At 38.0% G+C, this 14,976-nt stretch overlaps 1 protein-coding gene across 14 annotated transcripts in view; it reads right to left on the bottom strand.

Annotated features, from left to right (window-relative positions):
• Positions 1–14,976, bottom strand: part of HDAC9 (histone deacetylase 9) — a 454,863-nt gene that overhangs the window by 131,935 nt on the left and 307,952 nt on the right. For all 14 annotated transcript variants that reach the window (XM_063152662.1, XM_063152693.1, XM_063152671.1 and 11 more), the window contains 2 exons: positions 8,200–8,333; positions 300–420 (listed from right to left, as the gene is read on the bottom strand). In XM_063152662.1, the coding sequence (XP_063008732.1) occupies positions 300–420; positions 8,200–8,333 (255 nt within the window). The remainder of the gene's footprint in view (positions 1–299; positions 421–8,199; positions 8,334–14,976) is intronic.

Below are 14,976 nucleotides of genomic sequence, written 5' to 3'. Positions count from 1 at the left end.
AACCAGCTGTGTTCAAATTTGCCACTGACCTCCAATGGAGAACAAGTTACAGTAAAATGTTAGCACTGATGATTTTTGAAGCAAATGAGGAGAAACTCGTATCACTGCCTTCCAGCCGGTGTATTTTGCTAATCTATATTTGGCTTCCATTGTAACATTCTCCTTGCACATAGCAATGCATTTGGAAAAAGTGAATTTTTGTCACACTGCTTGCCAAGTGTTTTAAACTGACACCAGCTATGACTAATGACAGTGCTGGAATGTGCTGTTCTCAGTAGAATAGAGAGGCCTGTACAGACCTAGGAGTTTCCTGGGGTCCAGCTTCTGTCTGTTCAGTGGGCTGGTGCCATACAGCAGTGAATGATGTTCAGAGTGAACCAGCTGTATTTCCTCCAGACTGGCTTTTCGACCTCGAATTCGCTGAAAGAAAACAGCAGAGGCCTACAATATTCCACTGACAATATTTAGGGAGAAAAAAAAAAGTAAAGGTTCGAAATAACATTTAGTATGATTAATAATGGTTTGAAATTGCGTCATGCAGGAATGTGACACTGATTTGTTTATTAAAGTAATGCTATATGAAAAACAAATGCGTGTTTGCTTTATCACAAAATGCTTCACTTTAGCCTTAGGAGAGTTATCTTAATACAGGGTTTCACATAAAAGAAAAATAAAATATTCTGACTCTTTTCTACATAATACTTTGAGAGATACAAACAAAAAGATAAAATATTTTTTAAGTAAGAAATCTGGTTAGAAAAAAAAAACCTGATTTAGAGAGCAAAATATTATTTGCACCTGTAAGCTGCAGATGTGTTTGGAATGAGGATTAATGTGTTTTGCACCATTACTAGTACTTGTGATTTATGCTGCTAGGAGGAACATGATCACAGTGAGGAGAAACAGGGAGAAAAAGAAAATTAACTTTAAATGCTTTAGTAACATATTTGTGTCTGTTTCTAAATTTTTAATGTGTGATCAATATCAATATATACACATTTGTGATCACATGTGATTAATATTTTTGCTGCTACACATGATGACTCACTTGCTTTCTTACATTTTTGTAAGTGAAGTTTGTCTTTTTGACTGGGTCTCCAGCCTATACTTGCCCCGAAACAAGATGTAAAAATCTGAGACATCTTTCTACAAATCAGTTTAGGAAGGAAGAAAAATAGGAAAGAAAAGATAAAACTAATACTTTCTTATTTGGCATATGTATTCCTTGTGTTTATTTGGAGTTACAGCATATCATAAAAATATTTATTTATCTTCTTGTGCTAGTGCTGCCCAGCCTTTGAAGATACAGCAACATGAATCTGATTTTTTTCAGGATTGGGCATAATAAACATCACTGTCAACAAAGTTCTGGACCCAAGATCATCTTTCCTGTTGATATTGGATAAAGTAAAGAGAATACATCTTGATTTTTTTGCAGACCTGGTCCTTATCAACACTGAAGGCCAACTCTCTCAGAGCTTAGACTGGGTCTAAGATACAGATACACAGGTAGAGCACTTATCTAAATAGACTACCCTATTTTCAACTAGATTGATTTGCCTGTTGTAGAAATTCATTTAGTTCTAGTTTTCTTGGAGGTTAAATTCTTATTGTATCCAACACCTTGTCATACACATTGGAAACCACCAATCTCTGCACTAGGAGAGGAAAGCAATATTATGAATATTAAAGAGAATGTGCACTACAGAAAAGAGGAGATGCCTGGGGGATGGGGGGTCAGAAGATCCATACACAATTTATATTGAGTTAAGCAGTGGGATTTTTTTCTGACTAATCAGGAGAAATATCCTTTGAGTTAGAGCTAGATGACTGTGGAACAAGCTCCCCCTCAGGGAAATGGTGGAAGCCCTATTTCTCTCAGTATTTAAAACTTGACTAGACAGAGCAGTGGAAAGAATCATTTTAGGGAATGATCCAAGAACTAAATGACTTAATAAACCCTTTTTCATCTCTAATTTCTTCAAGCCTCTCCCAGTCTCACATGAGAATTTGTAGCAGTGCACTCACATCCTTTTAACACACAGTTGCACAATCAAATTCAGCACATTATGTTACTTCATGGAGTCAGTAAACTCTGTAATGGTTCTTCTGGGTCAGATTAAATATTTTTCTTCACAAGTGAGGTGACTGGTAACATTTATTCCTTCATCCATTCTCATTAAGGTGCATGTTTCTAACAAGCTGCTTTAAAATGTATATACCCAATTCTCCACAGCAAATCTGGGAAGGGAGTCTGGCTTTTAAGACAGATAAAAAAATGTATAAGAAAAGTAAAGAGGAATTTTATGAAGGTCATGCCAAAGAACCTTGAGCAAAATACTTACTCTCTGGTCACATATTTTCTACAAGGTATACAAAAACTCTCAGACATGTTTAAGACAGTTAATTGTCTGGTTTTTTTTTTTAAGTGTTGTTAAATGGAATGCCATATCCCTTTAGCTATAACAAACCACACAGCCAATTATTTTTACAATGGGTGCTCTGCAATATCTGGTCTGGAAGTGGTCTCCCAAAATGTTTTGCCAACAGCATACCTTCTACCCAGTATCACCAGTCAAATTCTCTAGGGTGCAAACAGGTTATGCAGAAGCCAGTTTGGTGCAGCAGTCAAGCAGCTCTGAGAAGGAAACCCCACTCCAGGCAGATGCCCACAGTGAGGTCCTTGGAGGGCAGCCACCAGCTGGGCTGGCAGAGCCCAGAGTGCTCTTTCTCCATGGCTGCTCCAGCTCTAGCACCAGCAAGGACCTGTACACTGTAGGTGGCAGGAGGAGAGGGTAAACAGTGAACGTGTTTGTGCTATTTCTGCATTCCCTGCTCCTCATTTTTTGTTCCTTTCACCCCCTCTTTGCAGTATCTCTGCATATCAACCTCAACTATCTGAGGCTCTGCACAGAGGAAAAAAGTGCATTAAAAATCACCTGTACTATGTTCTAAGAATAGTTCTCACACAATGATGTCAGGATTTAGCAAATCTATACAAGCTTTTAAGTCTGTTGCCAGAATCTCTCATGTAACTTCAGTTATGCAAAGTGATCACTTTTGGCTGTCAACTAGCATGAATTATCAGAAAACAGAACATATGCACTTGTATAACTTTATGCCTACACTTCTAGCCACGTCTTTCTTTTTTATTTGGAAGTGTCTCTTAATTTTATTAATTTTCATGGTAGTATCAAAATTATAAAATGTAGCAGGAAATTGACATAAAGCCAACAAAAAAGGAGAAGTAGCATGGGAAAACAGATGAACAGTATTTGTTTCATTACAAAGAATTTGAACAATACATCCTCCCATCTACTACATCCTTAGTAGAAGGCAGGTTATCCTTTTCTAATGTGTATGGCAATTTGTGTGTTGGCTTTGTCCTCTGACATATATGGTTCCCTCATCAACAGAAACATTTATATATCTCAGGAGAGCGAAATACTTACACCTGAGTGCTTTGAAAAATCAGTCTAGAACTAGAAATCCATTGTCCTCACAACAGGAAGATGTTTTCGCCTTTCACAGAAATTAAGGTCAAAGTCTGGTCTTCTTTTTAAAAGAGACCATTAAATTTTCACACAGACAGCCTCTATTAACCTGAAGATTTTAGTTGAACTATCAGCAGAGTAAACTCATGCACAGACAGAGATTCAAAAGGACAAAGGTGATGCTGGCTGTTTCTCTCTGCTAAACTAACATGAATTGTTACAAAGATTAAGGATATTTTTCACTCAGGTCTCTTAGTGTAATGTACTGTACTGCAGCTTTTTGTATGAAATTCCCTTAGGCTATCAAGTTTGCAAACAAGGTCTCCAGATCTTTTCCTGCCTTCCTGAGATTTCTCATAGTTGTTAATTTTCCTCTTGCTTTCAAAACTACTCACAGATAACATGTTCTGTGCCAGTCAGAATACTCACATTGCTTCCCACATCCACCATGTGGGAATTTCAGGCATTCCTCTGACACACATGCACCCACATAGAGATGCATTTATTCTCTTCACATGTTTTGGTCATCTAGTGCCTAACACTCTGAAGATTTAGATTGATTTAGAACATGTTAAACACTCTAAATATTGTTGCTCTTTAAAAAAGACTAACTTTTCCTGCATTATTTTAGCTTTAGTGGCAAATTGAGGTTCAAAGAGTGGAGTTTTTCAAATGTTTCTGTTTATGTGATCTGGCAGACTCAACTTTAAATTCTTTCCTTTCTCCCCTTCAGTTGATGAGATGTGGACAGCAGGAGGTGTAAGGTGCCTCTCTAATCCAGAAAACTACTGAAATTTAGAACAAATTCTAGGCTGAAAAGTGTTGCTGGACTACAGTCCCTACTGGAAGTAAAGATGGGGCCACAAAGCAGGACCATGGCTATGTTTTCTTTTCTTTTCTGAAAGTGGGCTGATCACTGTAGCCTAATGTCAGTCACGTGTGTATAAATTACAGCCCCAAAGGAGTTATTTGAATACTTCCTCTCCCTAAAAAAAGTGGAGACACCCCTACCTAAACATTATTCAGTCCTTTTATTGTCCCAAAGGTAGGGCTGCTAGGCATTGCTGTTTACCAAGGGAAAATTGTAAAAAAAAACCATAATGGAGGTTTTTATACCCATCTTTGCATCTTTTAGCTGCCCCTATCTGCATTTGATAACTCAGCCTTTAACAAACACCAAACAGGCATTTCAGCAAACATAGAAACTTAGAAACTAATGCAAAAATATTGTGTATCAATTTTTTTTCCAATACATACATACCAGGTCTATAAAAACGTTCACTATGGATGTGTGTGAGGATGTGGATGTGTGTGAATTACTCCACTCTCCTGCCCTGAGCTCAGTCAGGGGCTGGTCCCTCAAATGTGGCTCTCTGTGACTGGCAATGGTCTAATGTATTTTTCCCTTGCCTTGAGGAATCCAATGGAGGAATTAATCTATCTGTTTGGAAGTAGGATATGATTTAAAAAATAATCTGAAAGCTAAAACTAATTTTTTGGTTTAGCTAAAGTCCTCCAAACTGTTGTTTGAATAATTCTAGAGCACAAGTATCTATGGCTAGAAAGACAAAATGCAGTCTGGAAAAGCAAGTCCTCCTGGCTGTGTCTGCAGCAGTAAACTAAGCAGTGCCAGGAAACATTCCCAGGCAGAGTAACACAATCATCTGTACTATTAAATTGCTAAAGTGGTCCTTCATACTGTTTTGGCTGAGCAGCAGCTAGCACTCTTCCAAACAACTCCCAGACATGGTTTGGTCACTGGCATGAGCCAGGAAGCATTCCTGGTAGCATGAACATGGGCTTTCCATGCCAGTTGGCTGCAGAGGTAGAGAAGTCTCAGACACATTTTATTTTGTAGCAGATACACAGCTTGTGTACCCCATTCAAACCATGTTATGATTTTGCCAAGTTGTATTTTAAAAATAATTTGGGGTCAGCATGAGTAACATGTGCAGGTATATACAAAGACAATATATTAAGCTTAGATTAGTCAACCTAAATTAATCTATGAACTGCAGCAAACATGGTGTTAGCCTTAGTCTGCATGACTTTCATCATCCTGTGCCAGGTTAGTTCTGAACACTCAGCCAGTCATCCCTCCATTGCCAAAGACCTGAGCTGTGTGAGAGGACTTAATCCACACTAAAGGATTTAGGAACCACATAAAGCTCTCTGCTATAGATAACAAGGGTCATAGAGATACAAGTTGTTAATTTTCATAAGGGTTTCTTGTTAGATCTTGAAAATAGGGAGAGCCCCCTAAACAAACCTGTGCCCAAGGATACATACAGTGCAACGTAAAAAAAACTGAGCTACCTCTGACTGAAGTTTAGTTTTGGTCCTAAAACTCCTTATCAGACAAAGAGTGGGACTGCAGCCCTCCTGTGGGACTACTGTTTTAGTTAGAGAGAATAAAGTTCCCCAATAACTGCAGAGGATTTCCTAAGTGGCTGCTGCAGGGTGCAGTTCCTAACCTGCACTTTAGACTTGGTATATGAGGTAATGCATGGGGCAAAACCTGACCAGTGATCTCCCACCCCTGACAAAAGCTGTGGGAAATTATGCTGAGAAATTATATCAGGAAATGGTAGTGTCCATGAGGGGGCATTCAGAATTCAGCCGAAGTGACAGTGCAGTTGCCCATGATCCTTTCACTATGCACTCTTGGTGTGGTATATTCCAGAAAACACCTTGATTGTGGCTTTTTATATCTTGGATAATGCAATAACCACTCCTTTAGTGGCACAAGGTGTCTATTCAGCTGAATGATTTTCTATACAAACAAAGCACCAATTAAGTGCATCACTGTAGCCTTTCTTATTTTGGAAAGTGAGCAGTTTTAAGCACTGGTTTGATGTCAGCACATGCTAGATAATTTAGTGAAACAAAGGATTCCACCACCAAATATAATTCTGTCTCTAGCTACATAAAAGGATCTACATAAACACCAGATCTATGCACCAGCTTCACACTGAGACTCCTTAATTTTATCATCAGGGTTTACATTTTGACAGCTCATTTCAAATTTCAGCCTCATTTCAAAGCACACAGTTGGGGTCAATATTAGCTGAATGCAGTTCAACATGAAGTGATTTTTTTCCTCTCTCCCTCCTCACTTGATTATGCAAGACCTAATAAGCTGTGCTTCAGGTTTTGAAATTTTAGAATTGCAAGAGGAAACTTTAAATCTTCCAGGAAACTCTTACACTGCATGCATCTCAAACTAACACATACCACTTTTTCATTTTACACCTTTTTTTCTGCTGCAATTTCCCCCAAAAAATTGCATATTAAATCATGCTTCAATCAAATATGGTCAAAAAAGTTGTAAAATGAAAAAGTGGTATGTGTTAGTTTGAGATGCATGCAGTGTAAGAGTTTCCTGGAAGATTTAAAGTTTCCTCTTGCAATTCTAAAATTTCAGAGCCACACAATTTACTGTTCAGCAACAGGTGTTTGTTAGTGAAGAAAGCAGCACATAGTAGCACACTGCATTTTACTTATTTTTCCTCTTTTGCCTTTTCTTTGTAATACAGAGTCCTTAATCAAGAAGGTAACCAGGCTTTATTTTATAAAGCACAGAGCTGCATGTTTAACTCAATCTTGAAGTATGTGATTCCCCAGTGAAACCACTCATGTGATAGGTGGCCTTAAGGGCCTTGCTGAAAGTCTTCTTGAACATCAAAGAAGTTATCTAAGCTTAAAAAAAAGAATTAGCCTGTTAGAGTGCTGCCATCTAGTTAGATGAGTGTATACAACAAATCCATTTACAGTGCTTGCAATATCTTGCTGACCAGGACACTGAGCTACCTGCAGAAAATCTTTGGGGACAGTCACTAATAGCTATTCAAAGGGTTCCATTGAACCAGTTCTTTTGGGTTTGTAAAAATATGAGGATATGAACAAAAGCAATTAAACAGAACGTGAGAGCCATGGCAATTTTAGGATCCTGCAGAACACTAGCAAATTTTTGCTGAACTTTGTTAACTTGTACTGCAGTGCAGTAAACACCTGCAATTGCTGCAGGCTTCTGAAGTTGGCAGTGCTTCACAACTCACAGGAAGCAAGGACTGGTAAGAAAAAGCTACTTTTAACTAACCCAAATCATATATGATCCTTACAGACCATATTTTCTTGAATCAGGTTTAATATGCAATTTTTTGAGGGAAATTGCAGCAGAAAAAAATTACAAATTTGCTATTGCCTATAAGATTGCTCTTGAATGTCTTGGGGCTTCACATGGGACCTGTTTATACCAGGTAAAGGATCATGCTATGAAAACAGACTTTAAAGTCTGAAAAAAGACAAGATGCAATATGCTTACAGAGTGATACAAACTAAATTTTAAGAAGTATTCTATGCTACAGAAGTAAAATCCTTAGTTGCTTGAAAAAGTTAAGAATCATGCTGTTGGGAGGACTGCACTTTTTGACTACTGCTTGTCTACATTCCTTTATAAAGGTGAGGAATAATCATGTCTGGGTTTTATATTCTGATGCATGTGGAGGCATACACTGTGTAAATTCTTGATTTTCTGACTGGGAAGAGTGTTTTCCTGTAATGCATTATTTTTATATTATCAATTACGACCAAATAATTCCTAAAACAAATTACTCTCTTATTACAGAAGTAAGACAGGTTTAGGAGTTAATGAATTTGCTATTTACTTTAGCAAGTCAGGTATCTGGTCTTAATTTTTAATTACCTCACACTTGTTTAGCAACCCAGTTTCTTGCAGCCTTGACCAGATGCTTTGGATTCTTCCAGCGTGTTCGGGGTGATTGGCATAGTTCCCACACATGCACTGGTGCTTCAGCATCAGACTGTCATACACAACACCTTCAGCACAAAGACAGCGCAAAATCAGAAACAAATGAAACAAATGTGAGTTATATTGTTCTCTGTCATGCATGCTTTAGCAAAACTGGATTTTATTTGACAATTGCAGCAAGATGAAAATCCCACTGAATCATTTAGTTTGGAAAAGACCTCCAAGATCGCTGGGTCTAATCTTTGGCCTTTCTCCGCCTTGTCAACTAGACCAGACCACTGAGTGCCATGAACAGTTGTTTCTTCAAGATCTCCCAGGATGGTGACTCCACCACATCCCTGGGAAGACCATTCCCATGCCGGACAGCCCTTCCTAGGAAGAAATTCTTCCTGATGTCCTCCCTGAACCTGAACCACCCCTGACACAGCCTGAGGCCATGCCCCCATGTCCTGTTGCTGTTTGTCTGGGAGAAGAGACCAATCCCCACCTGGCCAGAGCCTCCTTTCAGACAGCTGCAGAGAGCAGTAAGGTCTCCCCCGAGCCTCCTTTTCTCCGGGTTAAACACCCACAGCTCACTCAGGTGCTCCTTACAGGAGTCACCTATGAGACCCTTCGCCAGCTTTTTTGCCCTTCTCTGGATCTAAATTTATTTTTCCTTTGGGGGACTCTGAATTTTGATTTATGAGGTGAATCTTGTGACACCAATAAAGCAAAGATTATTTCTCAAGAATTTATATTAATAAATGAAATTAACTATAAAGAAGAAGGGTAATTGGGTGGTGTCTTTTGAAAGATTTTATGGCTAGAAAAAAAGTCTCCCTACTGAATCACTTGTTTTCTCTTTCTCTAGTGGTTAAAGTTAATTAAAGCTGTTGACCCATATACAAAAAGAAAATGTTATGCATAGAAGTGTAAACAATATAATTTAGAAAAACCTTTAAAAATAAATTACAAAATGGCAATGGTACTCTGCAGTTTTACTGCTTAACTAATACTATATTAATTCCAGATCTCAAAGCATATCAGATGAATGTTTCAGAGAGTCAAAACAGTGGTGGCCAGAGTCCTTTTTCATTAAAAAAGAAAAGTTCTACCCACTACTCAATTAGGATCAAATCCTGTTGTTTGACTGCAAGTGCAAGGTACCTTTTGAATTTTCTATGGTCATTTACTCAAGAACAGAACAGCTCTATACAAAAAAAAACTATCAATATCACATTGCTCTGTAACTGTGTATTGGGAGCAAAAGAGAAATTTTAGTGAGTAGGCTCAAGCTAAATTCAATTTTCAAGGCTTTCAAACCAAGTCTGAAACACTGAAAAATGATTTTCTGTATTTACTTGTTCTTTGCATTTCTCCTAGACATGTCTGGAACAAAAAATTATTTTCCTTACCCCTATGTGGACCATTTTCATTTGGGAAATACTTGGCTTTTTCTTTCCCTTACAGTTGAAAGAGACTAAATTAACTATTTCTCCAAACTGCAATACTTGACATTCAAAACATCTTATGTGCCACCATTATTGGGTATGCCAACACAATTCTGGAAAAATTGTATTCGCCTGCAACTGAATACAAAATTAAAGTCCAGATTCAACAAAATTCTCAACTCCACCTTTATTTAAGAAAGTTCTCTAATGGGTATTGAACATCAATAAAGTCTTAAAAAGCTTTTCTGAATGAGAGCCTGTGTACATCGTGGGTGATTCAAAGTTAAGTTTCTGAGATAATTCAGTTAGAAGCCAGCCAGAAGTTATGCTGCTCTAGAAATATTTATGCTGCCATATTTCTTAGCTCATGCACTTCAGAACTGATCCTTTGGGATCTTGGTATTTAAGCCAAAATGAGAATACACTTATGTTAAGGGTAAGAAGAACACAAATATAAAACCTAACTGCAGTATGACTGAGTTTATGCAAAATTATTATCTAGCAAACATAATCGTTCATTAGCAATACATTTTTTAATTTACTTTCTTGTTCTGTTTTCTTTTAAAGAAAGAAAAAAACAGTGAAAACCTGGAGCTAATAAGCTAATGCAGCTTAAAATATCTGCTGGCATTGTCAAAGCAGTTAATAATTTCCTTTCTCTGCAGTTCCTCACTGCTCTATCATCAGGTCTTGTAAGTTACTTGGAAGTATGCACACAAAAAAGTGCATGCTCACATGCCTCACTTTTTTTTTCTTGGCACTCACAGTTTTAATTCCTGCAGGCTGTTGGCCACTCAGCTTGTCGAGTTTGGCTGTGGCCATTATACCAACAGATAAGAAAATGTTTCCTCCCATCCCCCTGACCCACAGGGAAGCTGTTTATGTGCTGACTGTACAGGCATCAGGACTTTGAGAAGCTTTCAGGTAGGACAGGCTGTTATATCAAATGGATTTGAATAGAAATGCTTGTTAAACATTAAGAAAAATTAGCTGAAAGTTGAAAGTTACTTCTGCCTGCCATTCTTTCAATTAATTTTTTATTCTTCTTACTTGAATAGTCCAAATAGCAAGTAATGGAAATTATATCAATAAATAAAAACATATTACTATGTTTTTGTTATAGAGAGTTGGGTGTAATAATGACACTTCTTTATTTCCTGTATCAGTGTTGCAACCAATTTTGAAATGAAACACTGAAAGTGTGTCTTCAGGATGCCTCCTCTGGTTGACATAAACTTATTTTCTTAGCACTTTTCCAGAAATAAAATATAACTAGAAGTCTAATTTTATTGTATGTGAGTTATTATTTCTGAATCAAAAATCAGTTTAATAAAATGAGGCCAGTATTGCATGGCAGAAGCATCTGCTCCAAACTTTTTAATACCAAGATATTCACACTGAATATCTTGGTATTTGAGTATTAAATTTGATTCTAGGAGGATTAATTGACTTAAGAAAAGACTGAAATATATGTTTTCATTTATTGCAAGCATTTAAATTGATTTAGGATGTGCAAGTGATTCAGATGTGTGGCTGCTGGTCATACAGCACATGTGCTTGGTACAATACCAGAATGCAGCAGTAGAGCTTACTGCTAAAAATAGCCTCTAGGATTTCCCTAACAGGATTCAGCCAATAATCTCCCCACCCCCACATTAAAAAAAAAAAGAAAAAAAAAAAAAGAAAGAAGAAGAGAGGGAGACAACTGTTTTCAATTGCAGACTGCTGTGAAATATTAATAAAAGATGGTTATTCTGTTTCTCCAGAGCAAATGCCTACAGCCAGATTCTGCTCTCAGATTCCTTGTGTAAATCTGAGCAGCTCCACTGAGACTGGTGGATTTATTCTGGATTTACACCAATATTACTGAGGTCAGAATGTGGCCCTGAAGACAGACGGGAATGGTGCCACCATTGAACCATATAATGATAGGGGACACAGGACAAAAGAAACTGAATTTGCTTTAAGTCAGTAAAAAACCCAAGATTTTCCTGCTGGGGACTCCCTAACACACATCCATTTCCAAAATGCTTTATTTGGGTCAGCTTCTTTTAATATTTTAAACAGAGGGAAGAACAAGAGACCTAAAAATCATTGGCTAACAGCATGCTTTGAAGAAGATTAATTGCCCTGGAGAATAACAGTACCAATAAGAAAACCAAAGGGAAGAATATCTAATAAATTATTCCAACAAAAAATCTGAACTAAATATTGTCAAGTATTCTGTAAACTGCCTAAATGAAAATTAAGTGGACTTTATTTTTTTTTCCACCTTTAACTCATTATCTTGTGCATATACTGTGTATATATTGCTTAATTCTCACAACAATCTCTGTTCTGATTCCCTTCAGATATTTGGCCAGAAGTATTTTTCTCATGACTCACAAAAATACGGGCTCAGTTTGATACCCCTGTAATAATCTACTACAACTGTTTTCCTCCTAACTTTTTTTTCTTCCAAGAATATATTGCCTTTACATAGGAAAAATAACCCCAAAAGTAAATAACAACTCAAGGCAGGGACATGTTATTAGATTAATTTCTAGAGTCTGAATTTGCCTTTGCTTTATGGTGGACCAGAATTTTCTCTGTTTGCACACATGCATTCCTTCCTTCCATGCTTTACAAATGGTAGTGTTGCAACTGCTGTGGACAATGGCTGGTTCCATCTTTCTTGTGCTCTCTTAAGGGAGAAAATCATACAACCGTAGGATAGCTCAGGTGGGCAGGGACCTCCAGAGGTTTGTAGCCGAACTCTGCTTAGAACAGGTCAGCACTGTGATCAGACCACATACCTCAGGACTTTCATCCTAAAGGATTTTCTAAAAGCCGAATAAGAATAAATAAAAACTGGGTCTGAGTTTCTTTCTTTCAAGTGGTCAATGAATAAATGCTAGGGCACCATCCAGATCCAGGAAATAGTATGAGCAGATAAAGTCATTCTATACCATAACATACCATATGTTAATAATACACACAAATTGTTTTGTTGGGTTGCTTTTTTTTTCTCACAGAAACTCGTATTAGAACTGTTAGTGTTGCAGTTTCTGTTCATTGTCACTCCAAAGGTATCAGTCTCATAAAAATAGCTCTATTTTTGATGTACTCAAATGCTGGAGTGATAAAGGTTACATGTGCAGGTCTGTAAGCCTAGACACATGTCAGGGAAAGAGATTTCTTTAAGCAGAAAGGAAAGGCTTTACTGCAGAGCTTTGTGCTCTGGTCCATCAGCCAGGGGGTACCGGCTATTAGCATAGATACAGCTTGCAAGCAGGTACAGCCCCACACTGCCAGTACCTAGAGGATATAAAAGTACTGAGGGTACAGAGCAGAGATGGAGAAAAAGAAGTATAAAGTTGTAGGGCTGATGAAAATATGAGGATTTAATTTTTTTTTCGGTAATCGATAGAGATTATTACCTTGGACGACAGTGAAGGGAGGAAAAAAGATTCAGTAAAACAAGAATCAGGGATTCAAGAAAAAGATGTTTCATATTTTGAAAAAAGGAATTTAGTGGACTGACAATCTCAGTTGCAATAAGCTGGCCTTCCTTCCTTCCTTCCTTCCTTCCTTCCTTCCTTCCTTCCTTCCTTCCTTCCTTCCTTCCTTCCTTCCTTCCTTCCTTCCTTCCTTCCTTCCTTCCTTCCTCTCTGTCTGTCTGTCTCCTTCCCTCCCTCTCTTCCTCTCTTTTTCTCTCTCTCTTTCCATTGGTGTTCAGGTAGCAGTTACTATAAGGGTAAATTTTGACTCTGCCTAATCTGACTGTCTGCATTTCCATGGCTGAGCCTATCAGGTTTCTTTGTGTCACATCTCAAACCCTTTATGCCAGGGATGTCCCGTTCCCATCACCGTCTCCATTCAGTGTTGTTGTACACAGTTTCATTCCTTCTCTTATTTTTCCATCTCAACTTCACACTTTCTTTCTTGATTAGTTCCACTAATGCCACAAGTCCACAGATCTATGTAACCCCCTTGACCCTACTCCCCTCACTGGGAATTATAAAAGATGTCAGTAAACCTTAGCAATCAGGCTGAAGCAGCAGCCTTTTGAAAGGGACTGCAGGTTTTGGGGTTTTCTTTTTTTTTGAAATGGCAGATTTTTGAAAGGCACAGTGAAGCCTACACACAGTGAGCTCACTTTTGGTGTGCTCTGCAAATCTTAGAATGAGTTTACAATGTTTTGGGGACTCTGTGAATGCGTCTAGAAATACAGTGGTCTGGTTTAGGAATCCTGTCTATACTTGGCTATTCTTTGTGGAGAAACTCATGGAAAGTGAATTAGTATGTTTGTTCCTGTACAACCCAAATGTTTGTTACCCAACAGTAATAATACATTTTTGCTTGTGCCAAGGTCACATTCTGATTGGAAAGATGGGAGCACACTGTCTCACAGTTACATACAGTGCCCACTAAGGACTCCATTCTTAATAAACTCATGGTCATAGCCTGAAAAAATGCAAACTTTCAGGGCATGGGGAATTCTGCCAGCTGAAGGAAATATACTTCTGGCATAAACCTTCATAAACAGTAACTGCAAGTATTTCTTTCCCCCCCTTTTGTTTTTCTTTGTGCACAAAGTAAATCTTAGCTTCTGACCGTGCTTTAATGTGATACTGACATTCAGGCTTTTAAAAAGGTGGACTCTCATGCAAGGTTAGATTACCCACAATAAGAAATGAGGTTTCTGTGGTCATTTTCCTTCCTTTGACTGAAGATTTTTGAGGTTCTAATCGCTTTTCTTTGGACAGTACATGCTTCCTGACTGACTGGAATGCCCAGGATATAAGGATAAAACCTGCCTCTGTGGACTCCACACAACTGCTGAATGACACAGAAGTTGTAACCATCAGCACTTAGTCATGCCTACAGCTTTGCTCTTTCTGTAGAGAAAGAGACCTTGAAGCAAAGACTGATTTGTCAGATGAAGACATTGAGAATTACATCACAGTTTTCCTCCTTACTGGTGGTCTTTCTTCAAATTATTGGTGGTCTCTTTACAAAACAGGCAACGAGAACACAAAGAATAGAACCAGAGAATAGAGAAATGAAAGAAAAAGCTACAAATGACTTAAAGGTACCAAAAATGCACCTGTTTCTGTATTGCTAGAGCTAGTCAATGATAATAATTTATGACTGTGTGAATATTAACCCTGTGATTTATCAGCTGCACTGGTTGAGTTGGTGCCAGTATAGCATTATAAACCAGAGGAGCAATAGGGCTAAAACTGAGCGCATTGCTGCAGGAGGCATTTGAGGTATTTAAGTCTGTTGATCCCACATG

Source organism: Melospiza melodia, chromosome 1 (assembly GCF_035770615.1).
Source record: "Melospiza melodia melodia isolate bMelMel2 chromosome 1, bMelMel2.pri, whole genome shotgun sequence".
In the NCBI taxonomy this organism is placed as follows: Eukaryota; Metazoa; Chordata; class Aves; order Passeriformes; family Passerellidae; genus Melospiza; species Melospiza melodia.
The sequence above is the reverse complement of the archived record's forward strand: the minus strand, read 5'-3'. Positions and strand labels throughout refer to the sequence as shown.